This window comes from Theobroma cacao, chromosome 2, assembly GCF_000208745.1.
Source record: "Theobroma cacao cultivar B97-61/B2 chromosome 2, Criollo_cocoa_genome_V2, whole genome shotgun sequence".
In the NCBI taxonomy this organism is placed as follows: domain Eukaryota; kingdom Viridiplantae; phylum Streptophyta; class Magnoliopsida; order Malvales; family Malvaceae; genus Theobroma; species Theobroma cacao.
Genome location: NC_030851.1, coordinates 32675630 through 32692461, shown reverse-complemented (window position 1 = coordinate 32692461; position 16832 = coordinate 32675630). Strand labels below are relative to the sequence as shown.

At 35.5% G+C, this 16832-nt stretch overlaps 2 protein-coding genes across 2 annotated transcripts; one reads left to right on the top strand and one right to left on the bottom strand.

Annotated features, from left to right (window-relative positions):
• LOC18609521 lies at positions 7348 to 8203 on the bottom strand. The gene has a single exon (XM_007044667.2). The coding sequence runs from the start codon at positions 8119 to 8121 to the stop codon at positions 7648 to 7650; it is 474 nt and encodes a 157-aa protein (XP_007044729.1). The 5' UTR covers positions 8122 to 8203; the 3' UTR covers positions 7348 to 7647.
• Positions 9209 to 11867, top strand: LOC18609520 (high affinity nitrate transporter 2.5). The gene is made up of 2 exons (XM_007044664.2): positions 9209 to 10490; positions 11259 to 11867. Exons 1-2 carry the CDS (start codon positions 9346 to 9348, stop codon positions 11626 to 11628), a joined length of 1515 nt encoding a protein of 504 aa, XP_007044726.2. The 5' UTR covers positions 9209 to 9345; the 3' UTR covers positions 11629 to 11867.

Here is a 16832-nt window from a genome sequence, read left to right as displayed (position 1 = left end):
TAATTTCACCTTAAAATTCCTATTTGAACCAGTTCGAGACTTAATCGACTTAATGGTACCATTAGGGGCAATATCGTCTTTTAACGATTTCTCGAACTTTCTAAATATGCAAACATTCTATTGAGCATGTAAATGACGTCGTAATTATTTTATAGAACAGGGTTTGACATAGTTTGATGAGAAAATCTCAGCTGAAATTGACCTCTTTTTTCACCCAACTAGGCCTAACTTTAAAGTCTATAAAAATAACCTTTCGAAGGACTTAAAGGAAAACAAAAAAGAAAACACCAGATTAACAACGGAGAGTCAAACCCCAGAGTCATTGAAGCTAAGAAGAATTTGCAGGATTCAAGGAGATTTGGAGATCAAGAATACAATTCTTGAGTTTTGCTATATTTTCTTTTATTCACTTATTTTCTTGGTTTTGGTTTTAATGATTAGAATTTATTCAATGATGATGTATGACTTGATGGGGAACTAAATTTTTAATCTAAGATTATGATTGAACTCATTATGTAGTCTGAATTATTTATCTCTCTTTTACTTATGTTTGATGAATTTAAGTTGTTTATTTTGTTCTATTCTTAATACTTTTAATTGCTTGATCACCAATTAAATTGAATTGGAAACCTAGGTTAAACCTTAACGAAGGAGATTTAGGTAGACCTTGAATAGAATAGCGTATGATCAAACACACTTAGTTGATTAGGTGGTTTGATTTGCATATAGGGTAGACATACACTTATAAGCTATACGTAGCCAAAATTAGAGCACAAACTTAATGAATCTTTTTTCAATTTAATTTGCATAGACATATAGTACATTAATTGGGAGATGTATTTTTTGAGAAACTGGATAGAGACTTGTAAATAATTTAGGACTCTAGGTTAGCAACTTAAATCATTAAACCGAGTTAATAGAGAGAGACAATAATCAGATAAAGTATTGAGGGGTATCATAATCTTAGGTCTGGTAGTCATTCACATTTAATAAAGTAAATTTGCATAGAATAGTTTTCAGGGCAGTGATCACACTAGGCAAATTCAAGTCTTGAATCTATCAAGAGAGTTTAAATTACTGAGAATGAAGGATGATTAAGGTATTCAAGCTTATGCAGATAAGGTTTTAAGAATTTTTAATCAGCTGAGATTGTTAAGAGATGAAGTAAAGGAGAAAAGAGTGGTGAACAAATTTCTTGTAAGTTTACCAGAGAGATTCGAAGCTAAGATCTCTTTTTTGGAAGATTCAAAGGATTTAACAAAGATATCTATGAATGAACTGATCAATGTTTTGTTCACACAAGAGTAGAGAAAAGCCATCAAGAGTGAAAGCTTTATTAAAAATACCTTAGTTGCAAAAACTAAGGGCTTGAGAGTTAAAGGAGGTGGCTCCAAAAAGCTTGACAGTAAAAGAAACAAAGTTGAAAACGGGAAGTAGAGGAAGCAATAAGAGAAATACCTTCCTGAAAAAAAAGTGAAATGCAGTCAAATACTGCTGGTATAAACCAAATGTGAAATTCAAGTCTTGTAACTAAAAAGGACATGTTGAAAAGGTATGCAAGACAAAGACAAATGGAAATGAAGATAAAGCTGTTGTAGCTGAACAAGCTGATAAGTTTGAAGAGCTGCTATTTATGGCTTTGATTAGGGAAGATTCTACTAGAAGAAGCACTTTGTTGATTGATAGTGGATGCTCAAACCACATTACTACTAATAAGGACCTGTTTTTTGAGTTAAACAAAAGCTTCAAGGCCAGAATTAAAATTGGCAATGGTGTTTTTTTTTTGTTAACGTTCATGGCATTGGTATAGTGGCTATTGATACTCCTACATGTACTAAGTTCATTCATAATGTTCATTATGTGCCTGAAGTTGACCAAAACTTACTTTATGAAGGTTAGTTAGATGATAATCAATATGCCTTGTTATTTAAAGATAAGCAATGCACTATATATGATCCCACAAGATGTAAATTGTTAACAATTAAGATTAAAAACACGTGTTATCCTATGAATCTTATGGAAACAGATCACAATGCATTTGTTAGTGAAGATGATTCATTAGATATATGACCTAAAAGGTTTGGGCATGTAAACTATGGCTTTATGATTAAGATGGCTTGTGAGGACTTAGTTGAAGGCCTTCTTGTTATAGTGAAACTTAACAAGGTTTGTCAAGAATACCCGTATGGAAAGTAATGTAGAAATCCTTTTCCAAATAAGAGAGGATGAAAGGCTAGTTAGAAGCTTGAATTGATACATACTAACATATGTGGACCAATGAAAACTCTCTTATTGAATAGCAACAGGTTCTATATTCTGTTTATTGATGACTTGACTAAATACTACTAGATATTCTTTATGAAGTATAAGTCAAAAGCCTTGCAGCATTTCAGAAGATTTAAAGCCTCAGTTGAAAATCAAGTAGAGTTGAGAATAAAAACTCTAAGGAGTGATAATGGTTTTGAGTCCACTGTAGCTGAATTTGAAGATTTCTTAGCAATGCTTAGTGTTAAGCATAAGTTCGTAGTGACTTACTCTCCTCAATAGAATGGAGTTTCAGAAAGGAAGAACATGACCTTGGTTGAGATGGCAAGATGCTTGATGTACCAAACAAACTTACTAAGGGTATTTTGGGTAGAAATAGTGAACACTATAAATTATTTGATGAATATGACCTATACCAGAGCCTTGACACTCAAAACACCTATGAAATTGTTGCTTGCTAAATTACTAAGATATTTATTTTAAAGATTTTCTCAATTCAGCAAGGAAATCATGCAAGTGCACATGGTCATCAACAAGTAATATAATGATAAGTTGAGTTTGTCGATCCCTCAAGGAATTGGTTTCTACATGTTGCTAATTATTAAAATTATAACAAGCTAAGTTTTATCCAAGCACTAAAAAAAAAAAAAAGACAAGTTGTTAAAATGAAATGAAATTTAATTTAAAAATCTAAGTAAATCTAAGACTTGCAAACTAAAATGATAGTGGGGGAAACAATGTAATTAAGGCCTAGGACTATGATTTCAACTATTGCTTTATTGGGATATAAGATCAATTAAATACCTACTTTTTATAGGGATCAATGTTAGTCTAGGTTCCTTAAGCATGCATAATACTCCATCGAGTCATCACGTAATTGCCTAGCTTCATTAACTATCTATATGTTTATAGAAAATTAATTAAAGTTAAGTTAATTAAGTTTAGGTCCTATATTTGACTATGTATAATTAATAGATATATATCTATCCTATTAATTAATTACCCACTTAATTTCTCAACATGGAATGAACATACACTACTCAAATTTAGGTTTGTTTAGACTATCCTTGTCAAGCATCATCTAAAACCTTATACTCAACGTGTTGGCGATCAAGCAACAAATGAAGTAATAAGCACAAATTTGAATAAACATTGATATTCCTATAAAAGCAAGTAGAAATCAATCCAAAATATCCAAACTACGTAATAACATCCACCATAATCCTAGATTAATAGCATCCACCATAATCCTAGATTAAGAGTTATAACGCAACATATTCAAAAGACAAATACACATCTCAGCAAAATGAAATATTTTTTACAAAAAGAGTTAGAGAGAGAAAATCAAACTAGTGTGAGAAATTCTTTGGTGCATCTTTTTGATCCTTCAAAGCTCTTGATTTCCTCTTCTTTTTCCTCCTTTCTTTTTTTGTTTATGATTTTTCTCTTCTTTGGAAGTTGCTCTAACCTCTCTCTTTGAAAACCCTTTTAAAATGGCTTAAATATACTTCCTTTAAAACCCTAAAGTCAAAAATTAAGAATTGTAGATTTTAAAAAGCCTGTTTGGGTGCTGTGGTGCTGAGTGGCCAGCGCTGCGGCACCTAGCTCATTGTTTTGTGTGGGAGACATGTCTTTTTGGCTCTTCAAGCTACGTACTAAAGAGCTGTTGCCATCTAGCGACTTTTAATGAGATTTTAACTATGTTCTCTTCAGAACTAGGCAAAGTGATAAACATAAAAGTTGTAGCCCTTCTTCTTAGCTTTCCACTGGTTTAAGAATCATGTTGATTGGACTTTTTTAGCTTGAATTATGTCTAAAATAGCATAGCATATTTGGTGAAGTCTGCACTTGGCCAACTTGTGCAATTCCTTGCCACTTGACCCCTTCACTTTTGAGGACCTTAAAAACATAGGAACTAAATCAGCCATAGCTAAAAGTAGGCATTTTTACCACACAAATGAACTAAAGTAACTTGAAGTAAACTAGCTCAATCATGAGTTAACTAATTAAAGAAAAACGAAAAAAACTACTTAAAACTTTACCCAAACTCAAAGACTTAGCCATTTTATCATTAAAATATGACAAGATAACTCTATATAATAGAGTTATCAGAAATGTGGTACAATCACAAACTTTTAGTAACTCATTTGAAAACCTTTGGTTGTATCTATTATGCTAATGTACCATATGAAAAGAAAACCAAATTGGATCCTAAGTTAGTGCTACCTATACATCTTGGTTACAATGAACTTTTAAAAGGATATAGACTGTCTGACATTAATTTCAAGAAGTTGTTCATTAGCAGGGATGTTTTTGATGAAGGGCAAAATTGAAACTAGAAAAATGATATAGGTAACAATTTTAGAAATGAAAGTTCTAGTAGAGACAATTAGTTGTAGCTTGAATATGATGAATTTACTAATGATGAAAATGAAGCTCAAGCAGTCAGAGGTACCAAAACCCTTCAAGATATCTATAGTAGGTATAATGTTGCTATAACAGACCCTTCAAGCTTCACTGAAGCTAAATCTGATGCAAATTGGAAGGCAATAATGGATTTCGAAATGAATATGATAAAAAAGAATGAAACCTGGATACTTGCTGATAGACTAAAAAATCAAAGTGTTGTTATAGTCAAATGGATCTACAGAACTAAACTAAATCCAGATGACACAATAAACAAATCTAGAGCAAGGTTAGTGGTGAGGGTTTATACTCAGACGTATGGCATTGACTATTTTGAAACATTTGCACTTGTTACTAGGCATGATACCACTAAGTTACTTGCAACATTAGCAACTAGGGAAATCTGGAAAATATATCATTTGGATGTGAAGTTTGCATTCTTGATTGGTGTTCTAACAAAAGATATCTATGTAGAACAACCTGAAGGATATACAAAAAAAAGGTTAGAAGGCAAAGTATGTAAACACACTAAGGCTCTATATGGTCTTAAGTAAGCTTCGAGAGCCTGGTATGAGAGAATTTATGAGCATTTCAGAAGTCAAGGTTTCAGTAAAAGCATCATTAAATCTATTCCCTAAGTGAAAAGCTCAAATAGCTTAGTAATACTCACAGTAGCCCTGTATGTAAATGATTTGCTGATTACTGGCCCTAATGATGGATATTTGAGTAAGTTCAAAGCATCGATGATGACTGTTTTTGAGATGACAGACTTAGGTTTAATGACATACTTCCTTAGAATGGAAGTTCAACGGGCCTTTAGCAAGATTGTCTTGCATCAATCAAAATATGCAAAGGATCTATTGAAAAAGTTCAATATGAGTGACTATAAACCTATTCACACTCCATTCACAACTTATCTTAAGATTAGTAAAATTGATGGGGTAATTGAAGCTGATGTACAGTTACACAGAAGCATGATAAGATCTTTATTATACTTGTCTATAACTCGACCAAACATCATGTTTGCTACAAGTCTACTATCTAAGTTCATGTAATCACCTTCATTAATACATTTTACTGCTACAAAGAGAATTCTTAGATATGTGAAAGGTACAATCAGTTTTGGTCTAAGGTACTTGAAGCATGAAAGTGGTGAACTACAAGGATTCAATGACAATGACTAGGTAGGGTTTATGGATGACTCAAAGAGCATGGGTGGGTTCTATTTTTCATTTGGCAATGTAGTTTTCACTTGGAACTTAAGAAAGCAAGAGGTGGTAGCTTAGTCATCTATTGAGGCTAAGTACATTTTTACTGCTATAGCAACAAACCGTGCTCAATGGCTTAGAAAGGTGCTTTCAGATTTGGGATTTCATCAAAGCAAAGGCACAGTGCTTCAAGTTGACAACCAATCTGCAATTGCTATAACCAAAAATCTAATACAACATGGACGCACAAAGTATATCAGGGTAAAATACCATGCTTTGAGGGAAGTTGTTAAGATCGGGAAATTGAGCTTAAGTATTGTACTATTGATGCTCAACTAGCTAATATATTCACCAAGGGATTAGCCAAAGATAGGTTTGAAATGTTGAGATCTTGGTTGGGTGTTTACCATACTAATGATCATGGGGCTGTGTTGGAAGATGATCATGAATCTGTATGGAAGCATAATAAAAAACTCAAGCCGGAAGCAACGATCCTTTGAAGCAAAAGAACAATTGGGGATAAGCCAAAACAAAGACGTTTTACATTTACCAGTTTATTCTTAGCAATACGTAAGGGTGTAGTGTCTTTTTGTTAAGTTCATAGGTCTTGGTTGGTTAAACGTCAAGCTTTCTTGCCGTTTTATTATTTCTCTTGTTAATTGAGTTAGTTAAACAACAACTTGTATGTCGTTTCTTTATGTTTGAGACTTAAATTTTTTCTTTCCTTGTTGTTTTGGTGTATTTCTGTTTAAAGCACAATCGGCATGTGTTTATTTTCTTTGTTGTTCGTTGGCAGGCACTGAAAATAAATCTTGTTTTCTATGCACAGCTCACAAAGTATTGATTTTATTTTCTTGAGGCTACATCTTCGTCTTCAATCAGTTTTTCAGTTTTAAGTGATGCACGTAAGCTGAATACGTAATGAATTTTGTTGTGATTTCACATATATCAAACACTTGATCTCTCGTTTTTTCTTCTTCTTCTTCTTCGCTGATTTGTACTTTGTTCATCCAGTGTTCTTCATGTACTAGAAAACTTATACTATGAAAAGTGCAACAGACTCCAGTTGATTATTTTAGGTAGTTGAAAAGGGATGTAAATGTCCCAATGATTATACGACGGTAAGGGTACTCATTTTTCCTTATCTATGGTTTTTATCTCATTGGCTTTTTCCATAGGAAGGTTTTTAATAAGACTCTTCGATTAAGTACAGGGACTTAGGATGAGTTGATTACGATGAGTGGATACTGATGTATACATTATAATTTCAAAAAAAAAAACAATTTTAATTCAAATCAATAAAAAGTTTTTCCAAGGCGCCAGCTAGTTTTATTTCGAATTGTGCAGTTTCAATTGTCAACTTAATTTGCAAAGCACGATTGATTTCTATATATATATGATTAAATATGTTTTAAATATAAATTTTAACAAATGCTCTTAAAATACAGATCTAAAAGTTGATAAAAAATAATTAAATTTATATCTTGAATATTCCCAAGCAAGGCCATTGATTATATGGTCAAATACATAATGACAGATATCTTGATCTTAAATGACCAGCACTTCTACCTATATATTCTAACATATCACCAGAAAATTTTGTTGCGAAAAACAGTAAATATATAGCAGAAGAAACAGAATCGCACTCCAAAGGATGGACCGACCTTATTTTGGGTTCCCCACCGATATATAATATGCCCAACAATCAGAACAAACAGCTAAATCCATTTTCTATTCATTGTTCACACACCATCTCGTATTTGTGAATTTAATTATTGTTAGCTAGCTTCGACGTTAATTCCAAGCACTGTGAGACCAAAGATTTCAAGTTTGCGTTATTAGGGATAAAAGGAGATGGCCTGGTGGACTCTGCAAAAGCGTAATCACAGTTGTCGTAGCCATGCAGTGCTGCGGTGATGCTGGCTTTGAGGTTTCCGGTGTCTATGCCTGCAGTGCCTTTGACGAGACCCATGGCTTTGTTCAGGCTTTCCAATGACGACGCATAGGCTTTATCGCAGGCCTGAACCATCTGACTGTTCCCAAGGACAGAAACCTTGTTCTTTACGCGCTGTGTGCTACTGATCAGTTCGTTTAGAATCATTTCTACAGCATCTTTGGGATTCGCTGCTCCACCAACTTCAGCATTTAGGATTTCACGCCGAGCCGTGGCCTGACCGGCCAGGACGAATAGGGCAACCGCAAGAAATGCCAATGAGAAAGAGATTTGCTGCTTGTTAGCCATGTTTTTGAACTTGATTTATGGGATGCCCTCCTGCAACTGTAATAGGGGGCTGATTGGGATTTATACAGGAAAGGTCATGAAGCTCCGTTCGAATCAAAAAGAGAGCAAAAGGCAGAGGTCATGAACCTGTCAGAGGTGTCCTATTTTTGGTGTATCGTTGTGGTACGTTGTTTCGTAATTTTCTAAACTCGAGACAGCTTTAAATAACCGTAGGGCCCCCCATTGTTATAGTGGACGGTCTCCGGGTATCGGCACAATGTTCCCACTGCCCCCTCTCTCCTTTCACAATTCTTACTCTGATTAGATTTTGGTCAAAGATAGTCCTCATAAGTAGGGATGATCATGAGCTAAGTTTTTGAAATTTGCTCATCAGAGATTTGTCAGTTGTCATTATATAAGAAATAAATATCAGGAGAAGCTCTTGGAAACACGCTTGGAATTCCTTCATGAATTGAGTTGAGTGAAACTGCAGCATTATCGTTTCAGTTTCACCATCATCTCAGCTGTGCGTAATTTCCCCTCTGGACAGAGCAGATTAAATCAAGAAAAAACTAACGCAGCTACTGCTGCTACTGCTAGAAAGCCAAGTCAAACACGGGGCAAATATTGAGGAGAAATAAATAGTAAGTTCAAGGCATTAACAATGAAAAATATTGATGGCAGTAATTAAATGACATTTGAGTTGACGAAATAATTCTACTATTGGCCAATATCCCTCAGCAAGATTGTTACGGTCTTAATATCCTATATAATAATGAAGAATCCAGCTGGATTTGCTTGTACTCTTCTTAAAAATGAAAAAACAAAGCAGAATCTTGCCAAGTCAAAGAATCCAACTCCCTCGGTTCTTGGACAAATTAAAGCTTTGCAAACTCCAAGTCATGCTTCATCGAACTTGTTCCTTTAACATCTCTATCACTTTGGCATGAAATCCGTCTGAGTTCACACCACCAGCCAATAAGAATCAATTTCGAACACACTAGATGCCGTTAATGCACAAACATTGTTTGAAAGGGACAGGTCCAAAAATTAGTTCCCACGTGACATCAGTTGCAAGTTGTAAGACTTAAAAGCTCTATATGGTTTCAGCTCTGAGACACCGTTTACTTCTCAACCTTTCTCCAGTAAAAGAGGAAGAAAAGAATGCGCTAGCTTAATGGAAAGAAAGCTTTAATCTTCCAAAATTCGCATACAGCTTCTTCTATTCTTTCACCCCATATAATTATGGAGGTGCAGGGCACTGTACCGGAATCTCACCCTCCGAAATTCACTCTCCCGGTGGACACAGAACACAAGGCAACAGAGTTTAGGCTATTTTCAGTGGCAGCACCTCACATGAGAGCATTTCATCTCGCATGGGTTTCCTTCTTCTCTTGTTTTGTATCCACGTTTGCGGCTCCTCCACTCCTTCCTATTATACGCGACAACCTCAACCTCACATCAACTGACATTGGCAATGCAGGGATTGCTGCTGTCTCTGGTGCGGTCTTTGCCAGACTTGCCATGGGGACCGCTTGTGACCTGTTCGGTCCCCGTCTTGCATCTGCCTCATTAATCCTCCTAACCACACCCGCAGTCTACTTCACTTCCATTGCTTCTTCACCTGTTTCTTTCCTGCTTGTTCGCTTCTTTACAGGCTTCTCAATTGCTACTTTTGTGTCAACTCAATTCTGGATGAGCTCCATGTTCTCTGCTCCTGTTGTTGGTACTGCTAATGGTGTTGCAGGTGGCTGGGGCAACCTTGGAGGTGGCGCAACCCAGCTGATCATGCCTATAGTGTTTGGCCTTATCCGTCACACTGGAGCAGATAACTTTACAGCTTGGAGAATTGCATTTTTCATACCTGCCTTGTTTCAAACGTTATCAGCATTTGCAGTTCTGATTTTTGGCCAAGACTTACCGGACGGGAACTTTAGGGGGCTTCAGAAGTCGGGGGACAAACCAAAAGATAAATTCTCACTTGTTTTCTATCATGGCATCACAAATTACAGAGGATGGATTCTGGCATTGACTTATGGATATTGTTTTGGGGTTGAGCTGGCAGTGGATAACATAATTGCCGAGTACTTCTATGACAGATTCAATCTTAAACTCCACACTGCAGGAATGATTGCAGCAAGTTTTGGATTAGCAAACGTGATTTCTCGACCTGGAGGAGGGATAATATCTGATGTAGTGGCAAAGAGGTTTGGGATGAGAGGTAGGCTATGGACTTTGTGGGTGGTGCAGACCTTAGGAGGCGTGTTCTGTATCATTCTTGGGCAGGTGGGATCTTTAAGTGCATCCATTGCTGTGATGATTGCTTTCTCTTTGTTTGTTCAAGCTGCATGTGGGCTCACATTTGGAGTGGTTCCCTTCATCTCCCGAAGGTAAGGTTTCCATGAATTCTTAGCTATATTTTTCTAGTTTTCTGCTTTGATCATATGATTTTGTCAAATAAAAATATCTCAATATCAAAAATTCATAAAGAATACTTCTTTCCAAGAGTTTTGCTGTATTGAGAATGCACCAAAAGAAGATATCCTCTTGAGATTTGATAATTGTTTGAAGCACACATTAGCTCATCTCTTGACTTAGCATGAGTCTTAAATACTATTTATAACAGGTAGAGTGAAGAAATCGGACGATGTTTAAAGATTTTTTAGTATGATTTCACAATCTCTGTCCCTTTTGGATGGATAATTTATTGACTTCAATGAACAAATGGAATAATTCAACCCATTATAGCGTTAAGTCTTCAGTTGTTAGGTTATTTATTTTGCTGTTATTGTTATCAGTGGGAGCAAAAAAACAAAAATAAACCTTTCATTGTCAACTAATCAATTCAAAGACGCAAAGCTAGACAAAGTGGGGTGAAATAATATCTTTTCCTATCTGCTGTCCTTTAGGGGAATCGAAATTCTTCAACCAATCACAAACCAGTTCTGTCTGAACAAGATCCGAACTGTCAACATAGCAAGATCATTTGCATTAGCAGGAGTCGTTCAGAGATTTAGGCCCAACAGGACCAAACAGTCTTGTTTAGCTACAGAGGATGCTGTGTCATTGAAATTGAAATTACTCCTTTTTTTCTCATTTAACCTTATCTTTGTGCATATTATTTTACATACGTTTCCCTCAAAAATTTGGTTCTCCAGGTCATTAGGGGTAATATCAGGCATGACAGGCGGTGGAGGAAATGTGGGTGCCGTTTTGACTCAATTAATTTTTTTCAAAGGATCCAAATATTCAAAAGAAACGGGGATTACTCTTATGGGCGTCATGATCATATGCTGCACCCTTCCTATATGCTTGATATACTTCCCCCAGTGGGGTGGAATGTTTTGCGGTCCATCAGACAAGCAGACGGAAGAGGACTACTACATGTCTGAATGGAGTTCAACAGAGAAGGAGAAAGGATTACATCATGCGAGCTTGAAATTTGCTGATAACAGTAGAAGTGAAAAAGGCCGAAGAGTAAAGGCTGCAGCCTTGCCTACAGATGAATCATCACCTACACAAGTTTAAACAGTCTACAACTCTCAGCAAATGAAACCAAGTAACACCAACTTATTGCCTTGATCCTTAACTCTCAAAAACTGAAGGAAGAGGTTGGTTTTTAATGTAGCCAGCCTATTTGTGGCTGGGCAGTCCTAGTGCACAAACTAAGGCACCAAGTTCAGTTAAACTTATGAGAGAAATGTAACACGTGATAGATTCAATATCATCAAATGGGAAAATGAAAATATATTGGGTTTTATGTTGCAGTTTTGGGTTATTAAATTATGGTTGTGGCACCAAAATATGATAGTAAAATGTTGCTAATTAACATAAGCCAAAAATTTTTGCTGTGGAAGTCAATCAGTAGAACTTGCTTTCCTACTAAATTAGCACAGAGAGTTTTTCTGTTTTGGCGTCTTCTCATGTGCTATGGCATTCAATGCATCCAATATTTCCTAAAATAAGCTAGCTAGGATGTTTACCTTAAAAGTCATCAACAGCAGTTTTCCATGTGTGAGCGCATCGCACTGCACATGGTAAAACTATGTTCCGAGAAGTTAAAAGAAGAATTATCTTAGGATATGGGCTACACACACAAAAATGCTGTACGCAAATGTCCAGCACAAACAAACGCTCACAGGACAACCTGCATGAAAGGGGTCCAATAGCGGCTAAAAAGAGTAGAAGTTCAGTAAAGTAGTCTAATGTATTTAGAATATTTTTCATATTTAAGTTTTTTTTACTTGTTTATTGTTTTACTTGCATAATAAGTAAATTTAGTTTTTAAGATATTTATTTTTATGTCATTTACTTTATTTGTACTCTAAAAAGTCTAAGATTAAAATACTTTCTTATTTAATTTACTTGTATTATAAGTAAGTTTAGGATAGATTATCTTTATAAATAATCCATTTTATGTTTCATTGTAAAATTGAATAGAGCTTTCCTTAGTTTTATTATTTTGAACAGGGTTTCCTTGATTTCATTCTCCACAAATAAGGTTTCTTTGTTTTCATTCTCCATGAACAAGGTTTTCTCTGATTCCATCCATCCTTTTGAGATAACTTTTTTTATGGTATCAGAGCAAGTTCCAAACCGAGCTTTTTTTCTTTCAACCATGAGGTTGATTTGGTTGTGGTAAAGTGAAGTCCTTTTCTCGTGATTTGTTCTCCATTGGCAATTGCGGTGTTGTATGTGATTCATTTTCCATTAGCAGTTTTGGCACCATATGTAATTTATTCTTTGTCGATAGCTTCGACACCATACATGATTTGTTTTTCGATGGTAATTTCGACACCGTACATGATTTGTTCTTCGTCGATTGCTTTGGTGTCATGCGTGATTTAAGAAAATTATGACTGGATTTAGATAAGCGATATACTCAGGGAATTACACTCCAAGTATATGAATTGAAGTGATTCATTGCATTACTACAATAGATGCATCTAGAGTTGAAAGTGTTTTCGAAACAGCCACTGAAAAGCTACCTTAAATGAACTTACGAAGCCAGTGGGGACACCGAAGAAGATTGTGGTGAAAAGAGACCATGAGGCAATGAGGGGGTTGCTTGAATCAAGTTGTAACAACCCACTCCTACGACTGTTACCGACACATAAGTCATGTAAGCAAGCTCACACAACCCGACAAGCCTTTTAAATATATTAATCTCACCAAATAAATTCTTTCCTTCATTGTAAACTAACAACGCTATATAACCAGAATTGCAAATTTAATTCTTAAACACTCATAAAAATTCTTAACAAGAGATTTAAAATATATGTATAACACATCTTAAAATGTAAACCTTCAAGCATTACGCTATTTAAATTTAATCAAACAGTAGGTCTCGACCTCAAAATAATCTTATGAATACATCACTTTATTTAAAAACAGTAGACAACTTGACATCTAGACAGTAGAGTGACACAAGGGAAGTGCTATGAGACGTCAATTAACAATATAGTAAGTTGAAGTGCCTTCACCATGGCAGCTCCCAATTAATTATATGAATAAAATATATGTTTCATGCCATACTTATTTTAAAATATGTTGTATAGTAAAACTGCTCCCAAATAACATGTATATGTGCATACCCAGTAATAGATATAATTTATAATAACCATAGCATGCTAAAATCATTTCAAACTCAATATTTTACTTGAATTATCGCAAAACACATGGAAAGTATATATCATAATGTGGTTTCAAAACATTGTGCACATAAGACATTAAATCAAGTCACTAGCACATGTAAATGTAAAACCATGCCATGTAAAACAAATTCAAATCACAATGCCTTGGTTCATTGCTTTCAGAATAGAATAATAGATGATAACAATGAACAACTCTTGGGTAGGTTTTGTCATGACTCGATTTTTGAGCCATGACCGACGCATGAACTCAATGGACATAGTCCACTAAGCCTAAGCAAGCTTATTTACGTAATCCTGCTCATCATCCCATCAACTATTCTTAAAGTTACATCTCACAATTTCAACCCTTAAGTACTTTAATAATAACTATAGCAATCAAAAACTACATTTATATTAACCCAAAATAATATTAACCATTGCCACTCATGGTGGCTTACCGATCAAAATATACATATATGGTCTAAGGCATGCATCTTAATACTTTACATCACATGTACATATTTATAAACAAAAATGACTCTGGGCTTCGAGCGGAGTGACCAAGGTGAAGGTACGGCTACTGAATGCCAAGATACCTACTAGGAAGACGAAACTACAAGGATACCTCAATCTAGGCTCCAATTGCCTCCTGATTTGAAAACATGAAGTTGAAAACAGTGAGTACAAACTCAATGAGTGAATATAAGAAGGGAACAAGCAACGATAAGGAAAGTTGATAATCATAATGCACTTATTTGAAAACAATGCAACTTAGTTCAAGTTCTTACTAAAATCCTTTCATTTAACCCTCGGTTGTAAAATCATTTAATGATGAAGGAACCATGTTCGGCATGAAATTGGAAAAAGAGAAAATTTTCAGCAATCATCCAAGCAAGGCAGCATAAACATCATGTTTCTCACTGTAATAAAATCAATTTGCAAGTCAATGGGAAATTTTCAAGATTCATCATACCATACAATCACATATTATAATCATGATCTTTTTATTACATATACATATATTTAAGCATATACTAATTCGTATACCACCCCATCTCACCCAGCTTATGTGCATCCCCCCACATCGTGCACATAGCCGGACATCCTATCTCATCCAGCTCATGTGCATCCCTCCACATCGTGCACATAGCCAGAGTCATCGTGTGCATCCCTCCACATCGTGCACAATTAATGCAATCGTGTGCATCCCCCCACATCGTGCACACGGGCAGTATCACCATCCATCTCCCTCACCACCGTCATCACTAGCAAGTGCACACTCACCCCGCACATGCACGGTTGCATTTGTCACATAATGGTACCATTTATGACATAGTATATATATATATATATGTCAACATTATACAGAAACATATGAATTCATCACACAATCCATTTCATAACATAAAAACATTTCATAAGGGCTTGTTCCCGTGCAAGTTTTGAAGAAAGAACCAAGTAAAACGTTTTAAGGGATTCAATCAAACATATATGTGTATATCCCAAAACCTTTTAATGCAAGTTCACTCACCGGTATTTATTAAACCTTTAATCGACTCTAACTTCCCTAATGGTCCAAATGGGGTTGAGGGGCCTTGTTGAAACCTATCACGCATAAAAACATCACAGCCAATCCAATTTACATTAATATCACTACAAAAGTTGTTTCCCAAATCAAACTTCAATAGCTCTTCCTATCTATCTTTCAATTACCATTTGATTGGCTATTTCGTTTCTCTACTTTAGTAACCCTAGAAATAGATAAACAATTTTAGCAAATAACATAACTCATAACTCTAATTACTAGCCATTATCAACAACTTAAAAATAGTCCTAATTCATCACTCACCTTGGTGGATTGTAATGAAATTTCTTCCCAAGAGTCCTCAAGCTAACATGAAACCTCTCTTTCTCTCTCTACAAAGTTCAGTTGGTGAGAGAAAGTATTGAAGAAAGACTTTTAAGGGTTTGTTTAAGGTGAAGGAGTAAAAGAGTATGAAAAACCCTACAGCAAGGTGTGTAAAGCATGAAAATTAAGGTTAGTTTGAGAGAGTGATGGAAGCTTGAGAGAAGCTTTCATGGAAGATGAGAGAAATGTGAGATGGGAGGAGGAAAAAGAAGAAGAAGTTGCTAGAGATATGTAGAAGCAGCTGAAAAAGATGAGATTTTTATAGTTAAAGCTTATCTAATTTCTCATGCAATTACAATAATGCCCTTATCAAGGCCACTTGTCTTCCTCCTTTTTTTCTGCAATCTTTTTACTCTTTTGACATTGGGAAAAGGTCCAAAATCCTCTGAAAGAGGTCCCTTAAGTAGCCCCCAAAAGTCCAAGTTTTAAAAATCCCATAAACTTGTTATTTGTGAAAATTACGGTGAGGGCTGCGGCTCTTAATTTCCAGCGCCGCGACGCTCAAATGTTCTGTTCGAATCTGTTTTTTTAGCGCAGTACTTTTACTTCAACAAAGATTGTGACCACCTTTCCATCAAAACTAGGCAAAGTAGTAAACATAAAAGTTATAGCCCTGACTCTTAGATTTATAATGGTCCAAAAATCATATCATTTGGACTTTTGTGGTGGGAGATATGATTGAAAAACCGAAACATATGCAAATAGAGCAACAACCCACTATGCACCTTTCTTCACCAATTGAAATTATTTTTTAATCCTACTCTTATAATGACATAAAATAATTATAAGTAACGTAAAACTAGCATCATTAGCTCAAATTAAACCTTTAAACATAAGTTCTATCTCTAGTTACGTGTCTATGAAGATTGAGGTTTCACAGGTTTAATATAGCCCTTAGGCTTACTTTCTCATGTCAATAACATCATCGCCTATTCCCAAGAACTCCCCACGCCACCAAGTATAATCGGGGCTTTAGGTCGCCCTTTATTTACTCGTGGAAACTCCTTATGCCACCAAATATAAATCAAGGATTCAGGTCCCCTTTTACCTACTAGTGGGACTCCCCACATCACCAAATATCTAATTGGGGCTTTAAGTCCCCATTTATAATCAAACATCAATTAACAAGTAACTATTACTTTATGCACAAAGACCACACAAGCCTGGTGTGGTAACAAGCCCTATACCCA

Bases quoted from the DNA above. Each gene is read 5' to 3' on its own strand.
- LOC18609520 (XM_007044664.2), top strand. From the start codon at position 9,346: ATGGAGGTGCAGGGCACTGTACCGGAATCTCACCCTCCGAAATTCACT. The intron at 10,491-11,258 runs GTAAGGTTTCCA...TTGGTTCTCCAG, and splicing joins GTTCCCTTCATCTCCCGAAG to GTCATTAGGGGTAATATCAG.
- LOC18609521 (XM_007044667.2), bottom strand. From the start codon at position 8,121: ATGGCTAACAAGCAGCAAATCTCTTTCTCATTGGCATTTCTTGCGGTT.